This window comes from Stomoxys calcitrans, chromosome 2 (genome assembly GCF_963082655.1).
Source record: "Stomoxys calcitrans chromosome 2, idStoCalc2.1, whole genome shotgun sequence".
NCBI classification, from domain to species: domain Eukaryota; kingdom Metazoa; phylum Arthropoda; class Insecta; order Diptera; family Muscidae; genus Stomoxys; species Stomoxys calcitrans.
The window spans coordinates 40,563,475-40,586,925 of NC_081553.1; the positions used below are offsets into that span (position 1 = coordinate 40,563,475).

Below are 23,451 nucleotides of genomic sequence, written 5' to 3' on the forward strand. Positions count from 1 at the left end.
GTTTGTAACACCTCGGAATATTGATCTGCGACCCCATAAAGTATATATATTCTGAATCGTCTCGACATTCTGAGTTTATCTAGCCATGTCCGTCTCTCGAAATCACGATAGCGGACGAACGCGGAAAACTAGCTGCTTGAAATGTTACATAGATACTTCTTATTGATGTAGGTCATTGGGGATTGCAAATGGGCCAAAACGGTTCAGATTTGGATATAGCCCCCTCTATAAGCCTCAATTTTCATTCGATTTGGCTAAAATTTGGAACAAAGACTTTTGCTATGCCTTTCAACACCTACGCCAAGTATGATCCGAACCGGTCTATGAACTGATCCCTAGATTTGATTTCTTGAGCCTCTAGAAGCGTTAATTTTCATCCGATTTCGCTAAAATTTGGAACAGAGATTTGAGTTATTACTTCCAACATCCACGACAAGTATGATCCGAATCAGTCTATAAACAGATAAAGCCCCCACATAAACCGATCCCCGGATTTGACTTCTTGAGCCCTTAGAAGACTCAATTTTCATCCGATTCGGCTGAAATTTGAAACAAAGACTTGTGTTATGACTTTCAACATCCATGTCAAGTATGATCCGAATGGGTCTATAAACAGATATAGCCCCCATATAAACCGATCCCCGGATTTGACTTTTGAGCCCTTAAAAGCCGCATTTTTCATCCGATTTGGCTGAAATTTGGAACAAAGACTTAAGATATAACTTTCAACATCCATCCCAAGTATGATCCGAATCGGTTTATAAACAGATAAAGCCCCCACATAAACCGATCCCCGGATTGGCTTCTTGAGCCCTTAGAAGCCTCAATTTTCATCGGATTTTGCTGAAATTTGGAACAAAGATTTAAGATATAACTCTCAACATCCATCCCAAGTATGATCCGAATCGGTCTATAAACAGATATAGCCCTCATATAAAACGATCCCCGGATTTAACTTCTTGAGCCCTTAGAAGCCTAAATTTTTAACTGATTTGGCTGAAATTTGGCATAAAACCCTATCTTTCGACTCACAACAGCCATGCCATGTTTTATCCGAATCGGTCAATATGTTGTTATTGGACCCCCTAAGTACCGATATGACTTCTTGGGAACAAAATAATTCAAATACATACTCAGTTATTAAGGGTACTTCTTGAGCCTTTAGACGCCTACATTTTCATCCGATTTAGCTAAAACAGATATAGTCCCAATATAAACCGATCCCCGGATTTGCCTTCTTCAGCCCTTAGAAGCCTTAATGTTCAACTGATTTGGCTGAAATTTGGCATAAAACCCTATCTTTTGACTCACAACATCCATGCCATGTTTTATCCAAATCAGTCAATATGTTAATATTGGACCCTAAGTACCGATATCCCGATATGACTTCTTGAGACCAAAATAATTCAAATACAAACTCAATAAGAGTACATTTATAGCGGAATCCATAGTGGTGGGTACTTAAGATTCTACCCGGCGGAACCTGGCACTCTTACACTTGTTTTCTCTCTCTGTCTCTCTCGTTTTGTTTGCTCGGGTCGGCGTTGCAATACGTTGCAATTCTGTTGATTCCCGTCACATTCTGTTTGTTTGTTTGGGGGTTTTTCGTGGTGGTGCTATGGAAGCGAGGCAGCCACCCAGACTTTTGGTCCCGAAAGTGAATATCAGTTTCGTGCTCTACTCCCAAATATCTTTTATTTGAGCCCCATATTGTTACGGTCGGTGAATATGTCCGGTTGAGCGTTGTTTTGGGATTGGAACATCCCCCTGGGTATTTGGACCCAACACTATGATTGTATTCTACTCTCCAATCTCTTTCATCTAATACCTATATTGTCCTGATTGATCCACTTTTAATGTTGGGTAGTGTTAATGGGGTAAGGGGGAAGAGTCCGCCCCTCTCCTATAACAAAAAATTATTGTTGCTTCAAGACCAACCTGCACCAATTTCAAAAAAATCGGTTCAGCAGTTTTTGTTGCATATAGACACAAACAAACAAACAACAAACAAAACACATACAAATACAGATTCATTGACATGAATAGTACTAGCTCCATCTATCTGGGGTTTATGGCAAGTCCATTGCCCTTCGCCCATCTAGACAGCTTGCTTAGTGCACCCTTAACGAGGTCCATAATAGTTAAGATAATACTTTCTTCCGCAATAATGTAGAGTGATGCATTGATAATTCTACTCTTTTGACATTTAATCAACCAACAGATTTTGGATTCTAATATTCTCCCCAGAAACGAGGATGGATTGAGGAAATCAAATCTTCTAAATTCTGAGCAGCAATCATTTCCACAAACTCTAACATCTTAAATTGTTCTCTCCTTTTCTTCATTTTAGATCCTAAAATATTTCGACAAGGGCAAATGTTGGGAGAAGGGAATACCCCTATGCAAGGAATTGGCTTTGCTGTACGAAACCAAACGTTTCGATTACAATAAGCTGAGTGATATTCTAATACAAGAGGCCAAATTTTTCCAAAATATCTTAACCCAACTAAGACCAGAGCCAGAATATTTTCGTGTGGGTTTTTATGGCTTGGGTTTTCCGCTGTTTGTGCGGGTAAGTGGTACTAACATGGCCGAAAACTATAACCCAGACTACATTACAACTTTCTTGCAGAACAAACAATTCGTCTACCGTGGCCTGGAATATGAACGTATCAGTGCTTTTACACAACGTCTACAAACCGAGTTTCCTGCAGCACAAACTTTAAACACAAACAGCCCTCCGGACAACTCCATCCTGGGCGCCTCAGAACAATATATACAAATCAGCAATGTAAGGCCGGTGGCTGATGCTCAAGCTCTGAAAACTGCCATGGTTACGGTACCGGAAAAAATTGCACGCTTCTATGAAGTGAACGATGTCAGCCGTTTCATATCGGATCGTCCCATACACAAGGGTACCGTGGATAAAGAAAACGAATTTAAAAGTCTATGGATAGAACGTACTACGCTGGACATAGCTTGTCCGCTGCCAGGGATTTTACGTTGGTTTGAGGTGAAACACAAATCGGTGCAGGAATTGACTCCTGTCGAGTTCGCCTGCGAGACCATGCATAATGTGGGCAAAGATATATGGGATTTGATACAACAATATCGGCAAGACCCCAAGCGTAACATTAACCCCTTCTCCATGCGTTTGCAGGGTGTCATTGATGCCAATGTCATGGGTGGTATCAGTAAATATCAGGAAGCCTTTTTCACCGAACAATTTTTGAAATCGCCCCATGGCCAAGGACAACAGGCCAATGTACAGAGGTTGAAAGCTTTAATTTTAGAAAAGATACAAATTTTAGATCAAGCCCTGGAGCTGCATGGTCAATTGGCCCCGCCAGGTGTACAGCCATTGCATAAGCGCTTACTCGAAAGATTCTCCCAACTCAAGCAAAGCCTCTCGGGGCTGGGTCGTTTGAAGCGTCAGGCCTCGGAAAGCATTGTAAATACTCCGCTTCCGCCTTTGCCCACAGAGAAACGCTCCATTAGTTTGGGTATTCATAACAGTGGCGCCAACTCCTTAATGACGGCCAATGCCAACTACTACGAACATGATGAGATCTACACAAGGCCGGGAGAGACTCTGCGCCCTGTGGAAGCCGCAAATAGATTCGCAAACAATTCCTATCAGACTTTGAGCAAGGAAAACTTAAGTTTAAGTTCTGTGGGAGGAGCCGGTGATGCCGACCTATGCCCTCCACCCATACCAAATAGGCCCAGATCGCAAAACTTTGGTAATTCCATATCCCTGGATGGACCTGAGGTGCCACCTAAGCGCAATCAAACACTGCCCTCATCGCCCGGAGCCCCACCATTACCCCCCAGGGGCATTACGCCCGACAAGAGGGCCTCAAATCCCATGATTTTCAATGACTTCTCCAATGAATCTTCCGTCTCAAGCATGCCTCGTCGACCACATTCCACTTCCCATCAGCACAATCCCAAATATGTTGTCGATATCAGTTTCGATGATCCCGAAGCTGATCAACAACAGGGTCCCCCCTCGTTGACCCATTCACTCAACTGTCATGCCTCGGTGGTGGATAGCCATCATTTGAGTCTTGCATATGCTCCCAATGATTTTCGAGATTCGGGCATATCTACTGCCAGCGCCCATGAGTTGAATCATTTGAACAATTTGAGCGAAGAGTCGTCGACAAATTCAATGAGTACGGTGCATCATCGCGATCATTGCCGTTTGTCTTCAAGTGGTAGCATGGATAATGGGCAATTTATGTCTGCATCGGCAAGTAATGGCATGAGTGCCAGTCAAAGGGAGAATTCGGCAAGTTCATTTGATGTGGAGGATCTACCTATGCCAGCACCACCCATACCGCCCAAGTCATTGAACATTTTGGGGAGCGCCACAATGCATGAGTCCTCCTCATCCACCTCGGTGGAAGGGCCTTCATCACAAAGCCTCAACAATACTCTTAATCATTCCAGTTCATTGAGCCATCACCATCATTATCATACAACAACACCTCACATACAACAACAACAACACCATCATCATCATCATAGTACACAAAATGGACACAATAATGATGGTTATGTCTCACCAAAAACATCCACCACCACCAACAACACCACGACCGCAAACACACCACCTGTGACCAATAAAAATGCCATTGACGAATCTCATCCCGAAGTTGGCAACACTTTTTGAGTTACAATATGTCGCTGCCATCATCAATCACCATTATCCACTTCAAGCATTGACTTTAACACCACAGAGACATCGTCAACACCGAACAGTACATCACCGCCACCAACACGCACCATGTTTACGGAACAGGCGGTGGTGCATGCCTCACAGTCGTTGACATCGCTGAGCATGAATGCCACCAATAATACATCATCATTGGTGGCCACCACCACCACCTCCACCTCTAATAATCATCATTATGTGTCGCCAACTCAGCCAGCTCATAAGGGGACAGTGCAAATAAATGCTGCTTCCCCGCCAGAGAATCAAACTCAACCTCACCAACAACAACAACAACAACAACATCATGCCCAGGTTCATGCACATTCCCATTCCCACACTCATCACCATCATAATCATTCTCAATCTCAGTTGCCACAAACCACACCACACTATTTCCCCAAACAGTTATCGCACACCTTACCGTCGTCACTACCAACCTCAATGGAGGCAACTTCAAGCTCTATGTTTGAATTGCCCAAAAGCTCTAACTTCAATTCCAACATCGAACACTGCTCATGTGGCCTTACCTTTAAGGTAGATAAGAATACAAATAATTTAATAACAACCACCACATCAACATCGCTGCTAAGCCTAAACACTCAAAACAACTATAACAGTGGCCATTCCTTGGATGATGTCATGGTGGAGCGTCCCATGAAGCTGGAGCGTCAATCCTCCTCGATATCGCTGGTTCAAAATAAATATCATCATCACCATCACAGCCATAGCCATAGCCATGCACCACGCAATTGTCATCGTGGTCGTGGCCATGAGGAGGATAGCCATGATTATGCGGTGCCACAGCTACTGCAATACCAACAAGAGCCACCGGAAATTCTAACCCATGAATATTTCTCTCAGGAGTCCCAAGAGGCATTGACCACAAATACCACAACTACGGCTTTTAGTCCCCATGCGCACAGTTGCCGTCATCGGCATTCACATGTTCATGCTCAAACAGATTTTTCCTATGGTCAACGATGACATGCTTCCAAATGAGACTAAATGCGGCCAGAGTAAGCATAAGCGAGAGTGAAACATTTGAAGAATCTCAATAGTTCTCAAGAGAGAAAAATTGTCAAGGATTTTAATCAAGAGGTTTTGATTGATGTCTTCTTCTTTTCCATAAATTTGCTCAGAAGCGATTAAAGTTTTTCTAGTTTTCTGTGCTGGTACACAATGTTTGTATTTATTGTAATTTATAATAAATCTTGAAATGTATACGGATGTACTTTCCTACATTATCCTTTTTGTATAGGAATAGCTTCCATATCGGGTCGTTATCGCCAAAAAGATGCAAGTGATAAAAGTTTTTAAATGGTCGCGAAGATAATGTTTACACATTTCACAGAAGAGATACTGAATTCTATGAGACAAATCGCAGCGACATGTCGCTGCAAAATTATAAAAAAAAAAATTGTGCATGTACAATAATTCCCCACAAATCCGCTTCTGTGATGTTGCTACATATTTCGTGTTTTTGATTAAATTTTGTTAATGATCTGACGACGACTAGAGTACTCAAAAATTTTTCCAAATATGCACAAATTGTTATTGAAAGTCATTCGCGTACTTTATTTGCCATCAGAAGAGAAGGCAAGCTACGTTTTGAGATAATTGAGAGCTTGCAAATTTCTATTGGAGGAATTTTTCCCAGCAGAAATTTGCAGCATCGAACAGCTGTTTTATGAAAACCAGCTGTTTAATTCGAATAAATAGCAAAAGAGATTAAAGGCTATTCTTACTCTCCTGTAAATTTTTACTGGCCCCGAGCTCCAAAAATGGACTTCATATTGGTGTTCCTGGGATCATTTTAGTGGTGTATACAAAAAATTAGATTTTCGCGAACTACCCCGTAAAATATAGTTCAGCCTTGAAAATAGATATTTTTGTTGTTGCTTCTGACACTAACTCAAAGAACCACACACAAGAGAATGCATGATATAATTACCAGGTAGTGTACCGTAAACAGCTGAATACAATTTTTTCTAGTGAAATATTTTTTTTTTTCAAATCCCATTCGGAGCAAATCATTGGAAAAAGATCTTCGATCATTAAGATCGACAAGAAAAGAGAAATAAACAAAGAAATGGAAATAAAAATGATATTCGCCCTAAAGGCCAAAACAGAATGAGCGCGTTGAGTTTTGGAACCAATAGGTGAGCAAAATGCGTTAGACCGCTATCGTGATTTAACTGATGTGCAGAGGATCATGGTTGGATCGACTTAGAATCACAGATTAATATTTCGAAATGTTACAAACGAAATGACTAGATTAGAGTATCCTCGTTCTTTCGTGGTGGATGTAAAAATGCAAATTTTTCCATGAACATTGCATTGAGGAACAGGGTCAAACTTCTCACATATCAATGAGTGCTGTCCGATTCAAGTTTAAGCTCATCGATAAGGGGCCTCCTTTTTAGTCTCATATAGTATGCCACGTTAGCAGGGGATAACTATTGCTACACAATTTTGCTTTGTATTTCTCACCAGGATTCGAACCCAGGCGTTCAGCGTCATAGGCGGACATGCTAACATCTGCACTACGGTGGCCCCCAGTATAAGTTTATTGGTGAACCCAAATTTTAATATAAGATTCGCACTGTACTTCCAAAGGCTTTAAATTTGTGTCCAATATTGTGCCGGTCGGCCAATATATCCCTTTTGCAGTTTGCTTAAGAGTTGGGCGCCCCTCATATACTTGACCCTACTTTTAAACATGCGATTCATACTCTACTTCCATATAAAAAAAAAAGTTTATTATGATAACTTACATACTGTTTGCAGTTATTGCTTAATTTGTTTCAGTATTCAACAATAGAAGGTTATGTCACTTGCGAAAACATAAAGCGGATAGGCCCCATGAACATCATTAAGGATGTCAAATCTGCCGAGAAAAAATATCATCACGTAAACAAAGAATCAATGTAAAAAGAAAACAAGTTGACATCCTCAATGGCAAGTACTGCTAAAAACTAAAAAAAAATGTATGTCGCCTCATCGTTTGGCTTAACCTTATTCAGTGAATCCTGAATTTGTTTGAAGCGAAAATAATGTAGGTGCGCTTCGTTGTCACAGAATTTATCTACCAAAATCAAAATGGCACTTGCATCGAAATTGTTTTTGTTGTATAATCATAACGGCTTGGATTATTGACACATTTTTTGTGGTTAAAGTGTTACAGTGGTAAACACTAAGTAAGTCGTATCAATTCTTATTAAAAACTGGAATTCTCAAAATTTGGCACTTACATCTTTTTGGCGTTTAGCAGACAATATAATTTTAGACTTTTCTTTTTCCCTTTGTAGTCTCTCGTTGGGATATATCGCCAGGTGGCACGTTTTCTCGCGTACCAAGACACTAATTAGACTAACAAATGATAGATGTCGCCTTCGATTGTTATCAACTTCCTTGTGTGCCAAATACAAGAGTACAGGAGAGAGTAAAATCGTTATTGCTCTCCTGCTAATTTATGCACACAGATTATTGAGAGAAAATAAAATCGAGTTAAGTCTGGTAGTAGCATAGCATGTCTTTGTTCTCCGATGAAACAAACATTGATGGGAGGGGGGCTATTTTTACAAACGACTTTGGTTGGTGAGATTATATGATGTTTAATTATAACACTCTTGAAATAATTGCGAGAAATACTGACATTGCTTATCTAAGTAGTGGTGAATATAAATCTAAAAGTCTTCAAATACGAAAAAACATAGATATTTTTTTACAAAAAATAAAATAAAACAATGAATAAATAATAAAAAGAAAACAGTTTTTGGAATTGTAACAGAATTGTAGAGTTACTATTTAAAAAAAAAAAGATAATAAAAATAAACCAAAAAATGAATTGGAAGCAACAACAAATACTAAATAAACCAAAACAGTTCTATTGAAATTAATCAAAACTTATATTCCTATAAAAACTACAGCGCAAAAATCGTTAACATAATTTAAACAAATAAATAAACAACAAACATATTTTAGCAAACAAAACCAAATATTGGCCAACAAAACAAAAAAAAATTATCAAAAGTTGTGACAATGGAGGCAAAAAATATTGAATCAAAATGTTTCGAAAAAGTAAAACAAAAATAACACCACATTTTTTATAAGCAAACGAATTAGTAACAAAAAAAAAATAGAAAAAAATAATTATTTTACAAAATAAATTAATATATAAAAAATTTTAAACAATGACATTAAAAAAAACAAAAACTTTGTGCAATGCAGGCATTACTTTATCGAATACCAATTATATTATTCAAACAACACATACTATATAACCGAATAAAATAAAAAAAAATTTATAAGATTTTATAAAGAAAGGAGAAAAATTCATATATATTTATTGAATATTACAATTCGATATTAAAAACAAAACAATAACCATTAAACATAACAAAAAGTGCTAAATCATATAAACGAAATCAAACACACACACACACACAGAGATGCAAACACAGACACAAAACACTGAAGCAACGCACAAAACACATATTCATTAAAAATTTGTCACTTTGATATAGGATTTATTTTTACAAATCGAATGCCTACTAAACCATACGAATTTCTTTTAATGATCTGTATTTTAATTTATCTACGTATACTATACAGTTGTGTTGTTTTCGTATTTGTAAATTATATTATTTTACTGTAGAATATAATGAAAGTATTTTTTTTTTGTTTTGTAATTTTGTTAAATTTTATTTTTTTTTTTTTAATTATTGTGCAGGAATGGAAATCTCGTGTAATAAGTTCATTTGTCTTTCCCCATTATATAAAACATTAAGATATACATACGTACATACATATAACATAGATATTAACTAGTCAGCCAAAATAAACAAAATAACATACATTCATATATATAAAAAACTATTATTATAATATAATAAAAAAAAAGTGAACAATGAGAAGAGTTAAAATTCTTACAATTCAAAATATCATAGTTTTTAAATTTAATTGCAATAAAAACATAATTAAAATATAACAACAACTCAAAGACTTTCTTTAAAAAATTGCATTAAGGTGAGAAATAACTAAAGCTTGGTTTACCTTAATCAAAATTCGAAAATTTCATAAATCTCTTGGCCAGAAAATGTCTTTAAGTCGTGGCTATGCACTCAAACCCAAGGCTGCAGATTCTATGCACCGGCCGACACTGACTAGAGTCCATGCCGCCTATTTTTAGCCAACGTTTCGCCGACGTTTTTTTATTTGGAGTTTGACAACTTTCCGCCAACAGAACAGAACAGAATACTCAGCTTAAAGAGGCGAAAATTTCTCACTTACGAAATTTGCCACCATGAAATAGGAATATTCAATTGTTAGCCCACAGAATCAAGTCCATACGACTGTTGAATTTGTGTTATGCAGATCGCTTGGAGATTGTAAGGGGGCATATCATAATTAATATTTATAAAAATATGTCTCAAGTCACCTTATTTGACTTATTGAGCCTCTAGAAAGCTTTGGCAGAGACACGAACCCCTGATACTTGGCCTCCGAATTCTATATAAGATTCGTGCTCGACTCCCAGGTATCTTTCATTCAAGTCACATAGTGTACTAATCGGTCTATATGGCCGTATGGGGTGTTTTAGCGTGGGGCGTTCCCTTAGTTACTCGACTGGAAATTTGAATATCCGATTAGTGTTTTTGGGTTATATCGCAAAACCCTTCGTCTTCGGCTTCCATTTATAGAGCGCAGTAAGATTAAAGTTTTAGCTCAACGATGTGCCGAGTTCGAATGGCGAGTCGCATAGTAACACCACTTCGTAGAGATGCCGGCACAGGATAGCTGTGAGCACCACACAGGCTGGGGGAGTCTCTCACAATCTCACAAATATGCTTACCTCTGCGGAACGGTGGCCGCCTTCGTCTTTGTTTAGGGTTATATATAAATGAAACTAAAAAAGTTTGGTCTGAGAACCAAAACCCTTTTGGTCTGAGAACCAAAACCCTTTTGCGATTTTCGTTAACTAAATTTCCATCACACGTTGTGTAATCTGTAATCGGGAGGGCAGAATTTTTCCAGAGATATATTTTGTATACCTGGAAATGCAACTGGGGCAAACTTCTCACAAATCAATGAGTGCTGTCCGATTCAACTTTAAGCTCAATGGTATGGGATCTCCTTTTTATAGCCGAGTCCGGATGGCGTGCCGCAAAGCGACACCTCTTTGGGGAAAAGTCTTTACATGGCAAAGTACCTCGCAAATGTCGCTGAAAAATTTTCAGATGTTCCTGCCAGGATTGTTAACCTCTGCGCTACGGTGGCACTCCAATATTCTTGAAAACAATATACAAAAAGTACTCTCTAGGTCTAAAAAGTACCTTTTAAATACCATTTTATAATTTGTATTTTCCTTCCCTGGTCCGTCCAATTCATAGAACAATATCATCTCTAAAACTTTTGGAAAATCGGGTAATAATTGTGCCCTCAAGAGGCTCAGAAAGTCAAATTGGGAGATCAGTTTATATGGCAGCTATGTATATCAGATTTTGAACCGATTTAAACCATACTTGGCACAGTTGTTGGAAATCATACCAAAAACATGTGCGAATTTTCAACCAAATTGGATAACAATTGCGCCCTCTAGAGGCTTAGAAGTCTTGTCGGGAGATCGGTTTATATGGCAGCTATAACAGGTTATGGATTGATTTAGACCATACTTGGCACAGTTGTTGGAAGTCTTACCAAAACGATATGTGCAAATTTCTGCCAAATCGGATAATCTTATCGGGAGATTGGCTTATATGGCAGCTATATCAGGTTATAAGACTGATTTAAACCATACTTAGCACAGTTGTTAGAAGTCATAATTAAACACCACATGCAAAATTTCAACCAAATCGGATAAGAATTGCGTCCTCTAGAAGCTCAAGAAGTCAAGACCCAAGATCGGGTCCATTTACTATCCAAACTGACCTTAACTAATAGAAAGTATTTGTGCAAATTTTCAAACGCCTAGCTTTACTACTTTGAAAGTTAGCGTGCTTTCGACTGACAGATGGATGGACGGACGGACATGGCTAGATCGACTAAAAATATAATGACGATAAAGAATATATATACTTTATGGAGTCTTAGACGAATATTTTAAGGTGTTACAAACAGAATGACGAAATTAGTATACCCCCATCCTATGGTGGAGGGTATAAAAACGGACCCCCCTAAAGTTGGCAACCCACGCAAACGAAAAAGGACCATGATTTGCGGATCTGCATTGGCAATGTGCGCACCCTTTAGATAGAAGGTGCAGTATACACTCTGGCCGATGCATAAGAGAAGTTCAAAGCAGATATTACCACCGGGAAAAGCATCACAACAACACCAAAAGTTGGTGAACTATACTATATCTGCCATAACACGAGGCATGAATTTGGCTGTGGATTTGTGTTTAGTCGGAGACTGAAACACTTTGTCTCAAGCTTTACTCTGTTGGATGAGAGGCTAGCTACAATCCGCATAAAAGTCAAATTCTAAACATCATCCTTAATTGTGCCCATACCCCGACGAAAGACAAGTACGGCAAATGTATGGGTATTTTCTACGTGCGCCCAGAGAGGGAATATGACCGCTGTGATATAAAAATCGTTCTGGGGATTTTAAGGCGTAGATAGGGAAGGAATACATCTTTGGTCCAACAGTCGGAATGTTTAGCCTCCGCGAGTTAATATCCAATAATGGGTCGAGGCTAACAGATTTTGCAGCGGCAAAAAACATGGTAGTTAGCAGCACCAGATTTCAACATACAAATGTTCACATGGCTGTCACCCGATTACAACACGAGGAACCAAATTGATCGCGTGGTGATAGATGGAAAGCATTCATCCAGCATGTACGATCGATCCATGGAGCGAATATATTTAGATTCGGATCATTGCCTTGAGCATGAGCATGGCGAGAAAACGGCATTGGCCCCTCCATGGAAAATGTCGCGAAATCCTTACTTGGGTACCGGATGCTTCCCTCAAGAAACCCATGATGGTACGACCAAGAGTATCGAGATGCTACTGAAGCCAAGAATGCGGCATACAGAGCAGCCCTGTAATTAGTAGCAACGCGCCAGATGAAGGAAAGGCATCGGCAGAAAAGGGGAGAGGAGAAACGTCTATACCCCAGAAAAAAACAGGAAATAGAAAGACGTGAGTGTGGGCGAATTGAGTTGTATGTACAGTAGTCAGAATGAAGTGCGGAAATTCTACCAACGAATTAAACATCAAACCGATGGCTTTGGTGCAGGCACATCCTCCTGCCGAGACAAAGAAACAACAGATAGTGTGCTGGGGATATGGAAAGAACATTTTACCCAACTGCAAGTGGCAGACGATGGCGGCGAAGAGAATACCGCAGAAACAATCCCTGATGATGGTATAGAATGTTTATCTTCTAGTCAGCACGATGTGACAAGGCGAGTTATTGATGCCTTTATATCACCAATCGGTCTTATGGACGGCAACGAGCTTGCTCACTTAAAGGAGCTTTACGAGAATCGCCCCCTCCACATACAAATGTGGCGACAACAGCAACAACCACCTTGAAATAAAATATCTAGATTAAAAAAAAAAGAAAACGGTTCACACTATGTTGATCCCCACTTACATGAGTCAGTAAATCTTTTTCAGGCCATGCTCTTCACTATTTGAAATTATTATAATTTTTAAGAACATGAACGGTTTATTTTTAATGATTGTAGAATTTTTAAGATGCAAATTGTATATCAAATACGATGAATGCCTTCCTTCAGAAAATTATAATTTTCTGGTTAATAACAAAACAAGGATTGGAAGTCTTATAAACTAAGGTAAAGTTAAAGTTAAACAATAAACACATACAATTTCATCGAAAACGAATTATATATAAATCATGGAGCATACAATTACAAATAGGATGTGTAAAACTAAACCTTATTAATACCGGTTAATTCTTTCAAATTGTTTATCAAATACTTGTTGTATTCCTTATAGTTGACTGGTGTTGCCGCCTGCACTGTTAACTTGCTGCGGCTCATGTCCTATAAAATAAGGAAAAAAATATAAGGGGAAATTTTTTTTTATATAAAAAATACAATAGGAAACTTACGCCATATGTTTCGACTTTTGAACGCAGTTTGAATATAAAGGAATGGAAATTTATAGAATTGAAAATTTCTTCAGCTTCTGTGGGATTGTTATCCATAGCTTCTCCGATTTCTTGAGCTGAACGGCCCAACAGCTGTTCGCCTATATCACTGAAACAAGTGACCCAGCGATTTGAAGTCCAATCACCAATGCTCATCTGTATGTAAAAATTAATTAATAATTAAAGTAAAAATTATGTATTTTGTATGCTCTTTAGCTTACATTAACCAACAAGCGGTATTTGAAATTGGGGAATACAGCATTGCATCTTTCACAACGATAATGACCATTATTTTCATCAATAACCTTTTTATTGCATTCGGCTTGAGGACAAGCCTTATAATAGGCATTGTTGCTTTTAACTAAATGCACCACAGCCTTGGTTTGGAAATAGTCTGGCTTATCACCAGTCCCCAAATTGCGAGCCTCATGGAAAGTACGCCATTCGGTGGAGAAGCCTCCAGCACCAGTTCTATAGGGGAGAATAACAAAATTATTACCAATGGAGGGACAATTATTATGTGGCTTATTATTACTCACCTAGCTGATACAAGAGTAGTTATATTGGCACCTCCACCATTATCGAACCAGCCACGTAGTTTATGTCCCTCGGGAATGTCAGGATTGATTTTCATTACCGATCCGCCACCCATGCTTATAGACTTGCCACCATTGAATTCATTAATACGACCACCCTTAACCAATATCACCGGCTGCACATGGCCGTCGAAATTAACGGCATCATCGCCCCATATTGTAAGGGTTACCGCGGCGTCACTTGCATCCACTAAGGTCAAATCACGCTTCTTAAACTCTTTGTTTGTGGTTCGTGAAGTAAAGACTTGCAATTCACCAACTTCCTTGCATACACCAATAACGTCAACAGAAGTTTTTGGTTCCATATTGGCCACACGAGAAATAGATATCAAATCATATTTAACTTCTGGTATACCACCATCATCATCATCTTCACATAATTGGACTACAGTATCACTTGTAAAAGTCATTTCATAGTCATTTTTCAAAGTGCTGTACTGCTTATTGGCCGGCTTCAATTGACATTTCGAAATGTAGTAGACCTTATCGACCTCAATCATATCAAAATATTTATCGCATTGCTCTTTGAAAGCAGTAGCACGAATTTCTCCCGACTCATCCATTAAATCCATGCTGAATAGTTTGCCCTCACCTTTGGCATTACTCCAGGTACGCAATGATGACTTGGCGGTAACTCGAACTTTGATGACCCACTTATTTTGATATGGGCTTAGACTTGCAATGGGATGTGTTAAGCCTGAATTAATGGTTTGGTCCAAAGTATGATTGTTGTTGTGATTTGTATGCATGGGCTTTGGTTTGTTTTCCTGTTGTTTGGGTGCAACAACAGCGGCAGTGGGCTTGGAATTAGTAGCTGCCTCTGTGTATGAAATGGGTTCACCGATTTTTTTATTCACTTGATCGCCAGTATTCAGAATAGTCATTTCCAAAATGATAAGCACACGTCTGAGGAAGAAAAGATGGTAAAAATAGGGTAAATTTTTAGATTTCGGTACTTCAAATAAAATGTAAGGCAAATTAAACTATCAGTAAAAAAGCCCACAAAGTTGCGGTTCTCTTTAAACATGCTGTTTAGCTTTTGAACAGACTCTGAAAACTTCTGTCGCCAATCTATTTCCCTGCAGCCACGGAATCCAAAACAAACCTCTAAAGGCATTTAAATTGTACAATGGCATCGAATGTGATAAAACCACTCGTTGTAGCAGTGTGTTGTACACTGAGGCGGCAGCTCATGCTGAAGAAGAACTCCATCGGGTCAATCCGGCACGTACAACCGACCGCCAACCGTACAATCGTGTTCGTTTTGGACAAATTACGAAAAAGCCTCTCAGCTCAAATTTGTGATTGAGAACGCAAAGAAAGAATTTCAAAGTATATCAGCTGGATAATGACGGAGAAGATTGATTGCTTTCACCTTTTGCACGGTCTTTGATGACTGCAGCAGCTAGCAGCACGTCTTTCCATTCCTTTTATAATGGTTAGCAAAGGCGGCAATATGTAAAGTAGCAGAACCTCACTCAAAATATTGTCCTGAAAGTGCCAGGAAATAAATCATAATCATAAATCTCGATACCGCTGATTGTCCACGACTACCGTTGCAGCATCTCCGTATGGGGCATTCCACTATCCGCAACCTATGGACGCGCCCGGTAGCTCGCAGCTAAGCTTCTTGTGACAGAAATGAAAACCCCACAGATTGGACCTCCAGCCTGTGTGGTGCTCACAGATATCCCGTGACGGGGGTACATTGTGTATTCTTTGTATAGTGTCCCAGTCGGCGCAGAACCACAGCTATTGGCAGCCGATGTCATAAGGATGGCCAAGCCATCAAAGGCAATTAGCCCACATGGAATATCAAAGCTAAAGTTCAAAAATCTGGGCGGATTGGGAGTCAAATACCTGACATATACCCTCAATCTATTCAAATATGGAAAATGGGTAGGGTTATTCCTGTTCTCAAATCAGGGAAGTACACGCACCAGGAAATTCATACAGACCAATCTCTCCCCTAATCGTGTCGCAAAGACACATAAAACGCTACTCAACCCTACTTCCAGCAGATCACGGGATACAATACTAACGCCATCAGCACACGACCTGAACCAAAAAAGGCACTGTGTACGAACCGTTCGCGTGGTTCTCACATCAGCTTGCTCGCATGAGGAGGACCATGACGAGGATCACTAACTGCACATGAAAATGTGGCTACAACAACAACAAAGAGACATTGGCCCTTATTATGTATGTCGAATTTGAATATTCGACTACGACTGCCGAAAATTTGCGGTTTTATTTTGTCGGTATGATAAAAAAAAACCGAGGTGATTGCTTTCTTGACAGATGAGCTATTTGCAAGGTCATCTCGATTTTGTTCATTGTGCCTATTATATACTAACTTTAATTTCCAGCAGTCGAAGTCGAAAATTCGACTTTCGCCAAAAAAAGGATTGGCCGACCAACAGTGAATTATAGTAGCGTGCCTTATGCAATTGAAAAACCTACAGACCTATGAAAACGCAGCACTAAAGGCTATCACTGGCTACATATGGATGACAAACATCGACCATCACTACGAGTAGACCAAGATCTTTAAGGTTCAAGATCAGAGTGAGCTGCTTCCTTAATATTATCTTCTGAGCTGCTACCAGGAGAGTTACCTCGATTTCCAACTCACTGAAATAAAATCCCCTTTGAGACATGTCAGGAGTAGAGTTGCCGTTTTTGGTAGGTTCCTACAAAAATATTGATAGGTTTTGACTCTCGAGAAAGGCTGAACTCACATTTTGGTACGTTTTTCCCAACATATAAATACCGACTTAACCACTGAAACAATCGCCGGGGATAACTCAAAATAATTTCAATTCCTGTTGTTTCTGTACATCAAAACCATCGATGAGGAGGGGACTAATGCAAGGGATCCCAATGTTTCAAACTTCAAAAAGTAAGTTCCTATATTGACTGTAACTGGCACGAGTGTCAAGGGATCTCTTCCAGATTTTATAAATGCTGGGTAAGAAATGCGATTTGTTTGTGATACTAAATACAGCCTGGAATCCCATGATTAGGAAGGGTATTGTCTCCATAAGTCAATTAAAAGTACTAACAAACTAAAGCAGTTCGCTCCAATACAACTGACCTGGTGAGTTTCAAATGCAACTACATTGGCTGACAGCGAATATTGTCCAAACTTAAATCTCAATTTTAAGAAAGAAAAAAACTGCATATATTGTACTTACCTTCCTGAATCGTTTTTATTGACCACCGATGTTACATATTTATCCACACGAACTATGGAATTTTCCTTCAACTTGTCCTCTGTAAACATGGAATTCAGTTGCGTCGCCACCATGGCATAACTATTGAAATAAATACTATCAGAAATCAATAAACGTATGCGTTCATTCTCCCCTCCCACAATGCGTTTTACGCCTAGTATCTGAAAAACAGGAGATTCGACTTCTTCGCCGGCCATCATACGCTGAAAAAGATCAATTGTTATTATAAAAAAAGATGATACAAAGAGCCAACCCATGTATTTCACAATGTCTGTAAAATAGAGAAGCAAAATCTATTCACTTACCGGAATGACGCCAACAGATAGTGGTGCAATGCCTGGCATTTTGTAATGGATTTTTTTGCAGTACAAAAAAACAATAAAACGAATTCTTTATATTTCTCACAATAATATGAATGCAATGTTATCTATCAAAGACTAAAGCACTTTAAAGCGGTATGTTGTGTTGTGGACGTCTTCGAGAATGTGCAATTTCTGTATTTGCAAGTTCTTCTTCGCATCAAATTAAAAATCAGGCGGGAAGGGAATTTGTCAACAAAGGAAATTTTAAAAGAATGACAAAAGGAAGAAGAAGCTTTTAGAGTTGCCAAACGTTTATTGCAAAGCAAAAATATAAGGCTTTCATATATTAAAAAAATTATTCACATTGGAATTAACAAACTCAATTTGTGAATTGGTGGTTTTAAACTTTTTCAATGATGAAGTATACATATAAAGACTGAAGAAGAAATAACTAAACTCTTTACAATAAGCTGAATGCGGCCAAACTCCGTTGGCTGAAAATAGGCGGAAAAGTAGTATTCTACTAATAGTGAGGAAAATGGCAAACAACTATTACAGTGGCAACACTGGAAACTATTGCCGGCATCATTTTTGCTCGTTTTATTGGTTTCAATGATTCGTTTTCCTTAATTTATTTGAGAAAAATATATCAAATATAGAAAACAATAAGTGCAGATAATGAAATGTGGTATGGGAAGAAAAACATTTACTTGTTGTCAAATTCCGCTCGCGGAACAACTAAAAATTTCAGCGGCTATTCCGAAAGCAGAATAGGATACCAACCCATGCAATCATAATATTAATGTTGGAGTGCAAAGGGTCTTCCTGGTTTTGGTTTCGGTATGGCTCAATGATAACTTTGTCTCACATGAACACTTGGAATCTGCCGTCCAAAATTAATGGTATTAAGATGGAAGATCTTTATATACGGTCACAGCAACCATATCCAAACATACTTTAGTTTCAGTTTAAACCCCGTTTACACTGCTCCAGGATTCATTGAATAAGGTTAAGCCAAGCAAAAAAGCGATATACAATTTTTTAATTTTTGGCAATACTTGACATTGAGGATGTCAAATTGTTCTCTTTTTACATTAATTTTTTGTTTTCGTTTTCCCCAAATTCATGGCATATTCAATCGGCAGATTTGACATCTCTAATGGCGCCTATCCACTTTATGTTATCGCAAGTGATATAACCTTCTATTAGTGAATCCTGATACTGCTCTTTAAATCCGGATTTAATGGCTCGATCATCTGTTCTCCCTCCATAAAATCAGCTGACACAAATTTCTTTGTGTGTGTTGGCACACAAATTTCTTTGTGTGTGTTGGCAAAACGTCGATCTGCTTGATGACAAGATGGCGGATTACACCATATGATTTGTGGTTGTTGTACAAATGAGACCACCTTTAATTGTTTCGCGGTTTTGAGTGAAACTTGCTGTGTTTTACCGTAAACACACGAATAGATTATAAAGTGTGAACGATCCTTAAATTAGGCTGCAAAAATAAATTTCCCTTTGATTGCGAAATATGGCATCACAAAACAACTAGTCTGAGCTCTGAATGGTAGGTGGCGCAAACGTACTTAGTGTCAAGTTATTTTGTAAACAAAACGTTTGCCAACATCAAGGAACATGGTAAATACTAAAAACAATTTTTTTTTAATAATTTCTATTATAAATGGCTTCTATTTTTTAGGCTCGAAATGCGGAAAAGGCTATGTAAGTACCAATAAACTTTAAGGCCTACTATGCGCGTTGTCTGCAGCTTATCTTATTTTTTATAGGACAACTTTGGCCCGTTGGCGTGCCGCCAAAGAAATCGAGTCAGGAGAAAAGGACCGCAGGCCATATCTGGCATCCGAGTGCCAAGACCTGCCGAAATGTGAAAAGTATCGTTTGGAAATTATACGTGAAATTTCCAACAAAGTTGCTCAAATACAAAATGGTAAATAAAATCCACCTCCAGATTAATAAAATTGTCCATATTCCAATAACATTAATGAAATTTATTTTGCAGCCGGTCTTGGCGAGTTTCGCATACGTGATTTAAATGATGAAATCAACAAGTTACTTAGGGAAAAGCGGCACTGGGAAAATCAAATATCTGCTTTGGGAGGACCACACTATCGTCGATATGGCCCGAAAATGTTTGATGCCGAGGGCCGTGAAGTGCCGGGCAACCGTGGGTATAAGTACTTTGGTGCTGCCAAAGATCTACCAGGCGTTAGAGAACTCTTTGAACAAGAACCTCCACCACCACCTCGTAAATCCCGTGCCGAATTAATGAAAGATGTCGATGCAGAATATTATGGTTATCGTGACGATGATGATGGTATTCTAATACCATTGGAAGAACGCATAGAACAATTAGCTGTGCAAACCACAGTGCGTGAGTGGAAAGAAAAAATGGCCAGAGATGGTCACATTGATTTAGACGACGAGGAGGGAGATGAAGACATCTATCCGTTATCAATACCTGCCAGAGAAGCTGCCGAAGATGCCAAGAAATCGGAGAATTTCGAAAAAGAGGATAATCCTATGGAATTGCTGGCACCAAAATTTACAGCTCATGTTCCAGTACCCACGCAAAAGGATATCGAAGATGCATTGCTGAGGAAAAGAAAACAAGAATTGCTGGAGAAATATGGAGGGGGTGCAGACTATTGAATAATTTTGGGCGTATTTATAGTAGTGACCGATTATTTTTTTTTTTTAATAAAAAAACAGTCTGTGTTTTTTTTAACTTTCTTAAATTAACCATTTTGGTGAGAACCTTTGGTTCGTTAAAATAATATTAATTACCAGTATAAATATTAAAAAAGAAAAAGGAATTTGTAAACAGTGAGCTTTCAGTAAGAACCTTACAGTAGTATACATCATTGAAGATTACGCGGGGTTTTCGGTTAAAGTTCGAAATTTCTATTGAAGGCTGCCAAACTTTACCTAACATAAAAAATCCTTGGTGGATTTCTGTGAAAAAACTTCGAAATTCATAAGTTGGTTCCTAGTACTTTTCAACGAACAACTCAGACTACGACCAATAGTGTCATTCCTACTGCGATCGGTTAAATGTATCGGAACGATCTAGCCTTCCCAGAGTATGGTCACAAATGATAGATCGTTCGTGTCCAAGAATATGGAGAGAAGATGTCCATATGGTTTGTATCGGATAGTTGCAATGAAGAGGATATATCCGAAAAAACCCACACTACATATTATGTTCACACCGCTGAACCGGAATGAATTCAAAATAGCATTACCCACCTAAAATATTATAAGGCAGAAGAAGCATCAGCATGCGATCACTATTTAGGATTGGAAGCTTATGCTCTCACTGATTAAGCGATGTGCTCAAGAAGCGTTGGATTGCTGACAGTGTCGAATGCGTTCGATATGTCGAGATTTGAGGACCGTCAGGACTTGGCCTGCACGGAAAAAATATAAATTTGCTCACGAACAGGGCAGTGCTTTGTGATCCAAGTTTAAGGCATAGTACGTCTCAAATATCGAAATCACTTTGAGCTATATTCCATTCTGGGGGGGGTTGTGAGTAACTTTACTTGCCATTACCGATACATAAAATACAGGGCACTGGCCATGTTGTTGTAGCCACATTTTCATGTGGAGATGGCGATTCTCGTAAAGCTCCTGTAGATGTGCAAGCTCGTTCTGGACCGGTCGCCGCGGGAACAGGGTGGACATGGGTTCTTTAAAGGCGCGAATAACTCGCCTTGTCATATCGAGCATCATAGGTACTCAGTATTTGTACAAGAGCCGGTGTCGCCCGACGTCTCACTGAGACTCTCCGCTCGATACCGCACGTTGTAAGCGACTGCCGTTGTAGCTACTCCGTATGGAGCATTCCTGTGGACGTATCCGGTAGCTCGCAGCTAAGCATCTCGTGACAGCAATGAACACCACACAGATCGGACCTCACTATTTCAGCTTGTGTGTTGCTCACATAGTTGCCGCCTCAGTGTTTGTGTTTTACCCTTCCCTTTCTTCGCATTCTCAAAAATGTTTTTTTTAATGGTCTGCTTTTATTCGGCAATATTGTATCGGAGTGGGACAAGGATTCAATCAGAGCCCAAGAAAACGACTTATTTGTGTTTTATGTTGGTATTTATTAGCCCCCATTTGCAAAGACATGTCACTTTTAATGCTACGGGCCTCAAGCCGTTGTCCTAAAAACGTACTTTAGATTTATGTTCCAAAGTATCAACGTATCCCGTCTTGTGTGGTGTTCTTCGTTATCATGAGAAGCTTAGTTGAGAGCTACCGGGTGAGTCCACATGTTGCGGTTGGGAGAACTGCAATTGCAGCCGTGGTCAATTAACGTTATCGAGTGGAGAGTCTCAGTACTTAAATAATGAGTGACTTTGAATACCCAATGGCAGTTATTTGCCGCGGCGATAGGTCGTATGGGCCGGAAATATCATGATCATCTACAAGAGCTTGACGAGGATTGCTACTTCCACATGCAAATATATGGCAATGTGGAGTTTTAAACAAATAATTTTTTTCTAAAGCAGGGTACTTATTTTATTTTGAGTTGTGAACAATTTCAACAAAATATTCTAATTTACTTTAATATATTTACGGCAAATTTTCTGCACCAACACAATCCTGGCATCATGTTACACTAGGATTAATAGTGCCTAATTGTCGGAGGCCATCGTAGCGCAGAGGTTAGCATGTCCACGTATGACGCTGAACGTCCGGGTTCGAATCCTGGCGTAACCATAAGAAAAAAATTTTTTGTGGTGGTTTTCCCCTCCTAATGCTGGCAATATTTGTGAGGTACGATGCCATGTAAAACTTCTCTCCAAAGAGGTGTCGCACTTCGGCACGCCGTTCGGACTCGGGTATAAAAAGGAGGCCCCTTATCATTGAACTTAAACTTGAATCGAACTGCACTCATTGGTATGTGAGAAGTTTGCCCGTTTTCCTTAGTGGAATGTTCATGGGCAAAATTTGCAATTGACGTTCAAGTTATTAATCTAAAAAGACGGGTCAATACACATATGGCCTAGTTTGGATCACTTCCCCCCAAGGGGAGGTTTTTAGTCCAGGATCCTATGCCACAAAACCGACTTCAGATTCGTGTTCCTGGGATCAACCCAAGGAGGATTGAAAAAGGTGGTTTCACGCGAACAGCTGTTAACAGCCGTCAAGATTTGAAGGTATTAAGATGTCAGATTTTTGTTTGCATTCTCTTTGTTATTGTTGTCCGAATGTTCTTTGCCGCATATTCTCTGCTCACGTACGCACACGTACACACTCCCGCACACATATTTATTTGTTTGTTTTGACAAAATGTCGATCAGCTTGATGGTAAGATGGTGATTTCTCCTTATGGTTTTTATGTTGTTTACAAATGAGACAACCTTTAAATAATTCAGCCATGTGTTCTGACTAAGAAAATAGTTCGTCAGATTTCGCAATAATTCAATAGGCATTTTCGC

At 39.1% G+C, this 23,451-nt stretch overlaps 3 protein-coding genes across 5 annotated transcripts in view; 2 read left to right on the forward strand and 1 right to left on the reverse strand.

Annotated features, from left to right (window-relative positions):
- Positions 1 to 4,682, forward strand: part of LOC106088729 (dedicator of cytokinesis protein 3) — a 229,409-nt gene extending 224,727 nt beyond the window's left edge. For all 3 annotated transcript variants that reach the window (XM_013254385.2, XM_013254387.2, XM_013254386.2), the window contains 2 exons: positions 2,351 to 2,572; positions 2,633 to 4,682. In XM_013254385.2, the coding sequence (XP_013109839.2) occupies positions 2,351 to 2,572; positions 2,633 to 4,678 (2,268 nt within the window). In that variant the 3' untranslated portion in view covers positions 4,679 to 4,682. The remainder of the gene's footprint in view (positions 1 to 2,350; positions 2,573 to 2,632) is intronic.
- An 8,696-nt stretch (positions 4,683 to 13,378) lies between these two features.
- On the reverse strand, positions 13,379 to 18,227 carry LOC106088734 (replication protein A 70 kDa DNA-binding subunit). Its single transcript, XM_013254398.2, has 6 exons — positions 17,984 to 18,227; positions 17,640 to 17,881; positions 14,386 to 15,348; positions 14,068 to 14,317; positions 13,808 to 14,002; positions 13,379 to 13,739 (listed from the first exon to the last, which is right to left on the reverse strand). The coding sequence occupies exons 1-6, from the start codon at positions 18,020 to 18,022 to the stop codon at positions 13,626 to 13,628; spliced, it is 1,803 nt and encodes a 600-aa protein (XP_013109852.2). The 5' UTR covers positions 18,023 to 18,227; the 3' UTR covers positions 13,379 to 13,625.
- A 1,312-nt stretch (positions 18,228 to 19,539) lies between these two features.
- LOC106088727 (pre-mRNA-splicing factor ISY1 homolog) lies at positions 19,540 to 20,743 on the forward strand. The gene is made up of 4 exons (XM_013254383.2): positions 19,540 to 19,621; positions 19,683 to 19,705; positions 19,771 to 19,931; positions 20,004 to 20,743. Exons 1-4 carry the CDS (start codon positions 19,619 to 19,621, stop codon positions 20,651 to 20,653), a joined length of 837 nt encoding a protein of 278 aa, XP_013109837.1. The 5' UTR covers positions 19,540 to 19,618; the 3' UTR covers positions 20,654 to 20,743.
- The last annotated feature ends 2,708 nt before the right edge of the window (positions 20,744 to 23,451 follow it).

What these genes read in the sequence shown, in the direction of transcription:
- LOC106088727 (XM_013254383.2), top strand. An exon ending in CGAAATGCGGAAAAGGCTAT is followed by an intron (nt 19,706 to 19,770) that starts GTAAGTACCAAT and finishes TATTTTTTATAG; the next exon opens with GACAACTTTGGCCCGTTGGC. An exon ending in AGTTGCTCAAATACAAAATG is followed by an intron (nt 19,932 to 20,003) that starts GTAAATAAAATC and finishes TTTATTTTGCAG; the next exon opens with CCGGTCTTGGCGAGTTTCGC.
- LOC106088734 (XM_013254398.2), bottom strand. Translation starts at nt 18,022, where the DNA reads ATGCCAGGCATTGCACCACTATCTGTTGGCGTCATTCCG. An exon ending in TATCTGTTGGCGTCATTCCG is followed by an intron (nt 17,882 to 17,983) that starts GTAAGTGAATAG and finishes GATCTTTTTCAG; the next exon opens with CGTATGATGGCCGGCGAAGA. An exon ending in AATAAAAACGATTCAGGAAG is followed by an intron (nt 15,349 to 17,639) that starts GTAAGTACAATA and finishes TTTCTTCCTCAG; the next exon opens with ACGTGTGCTTATCATTTTGG.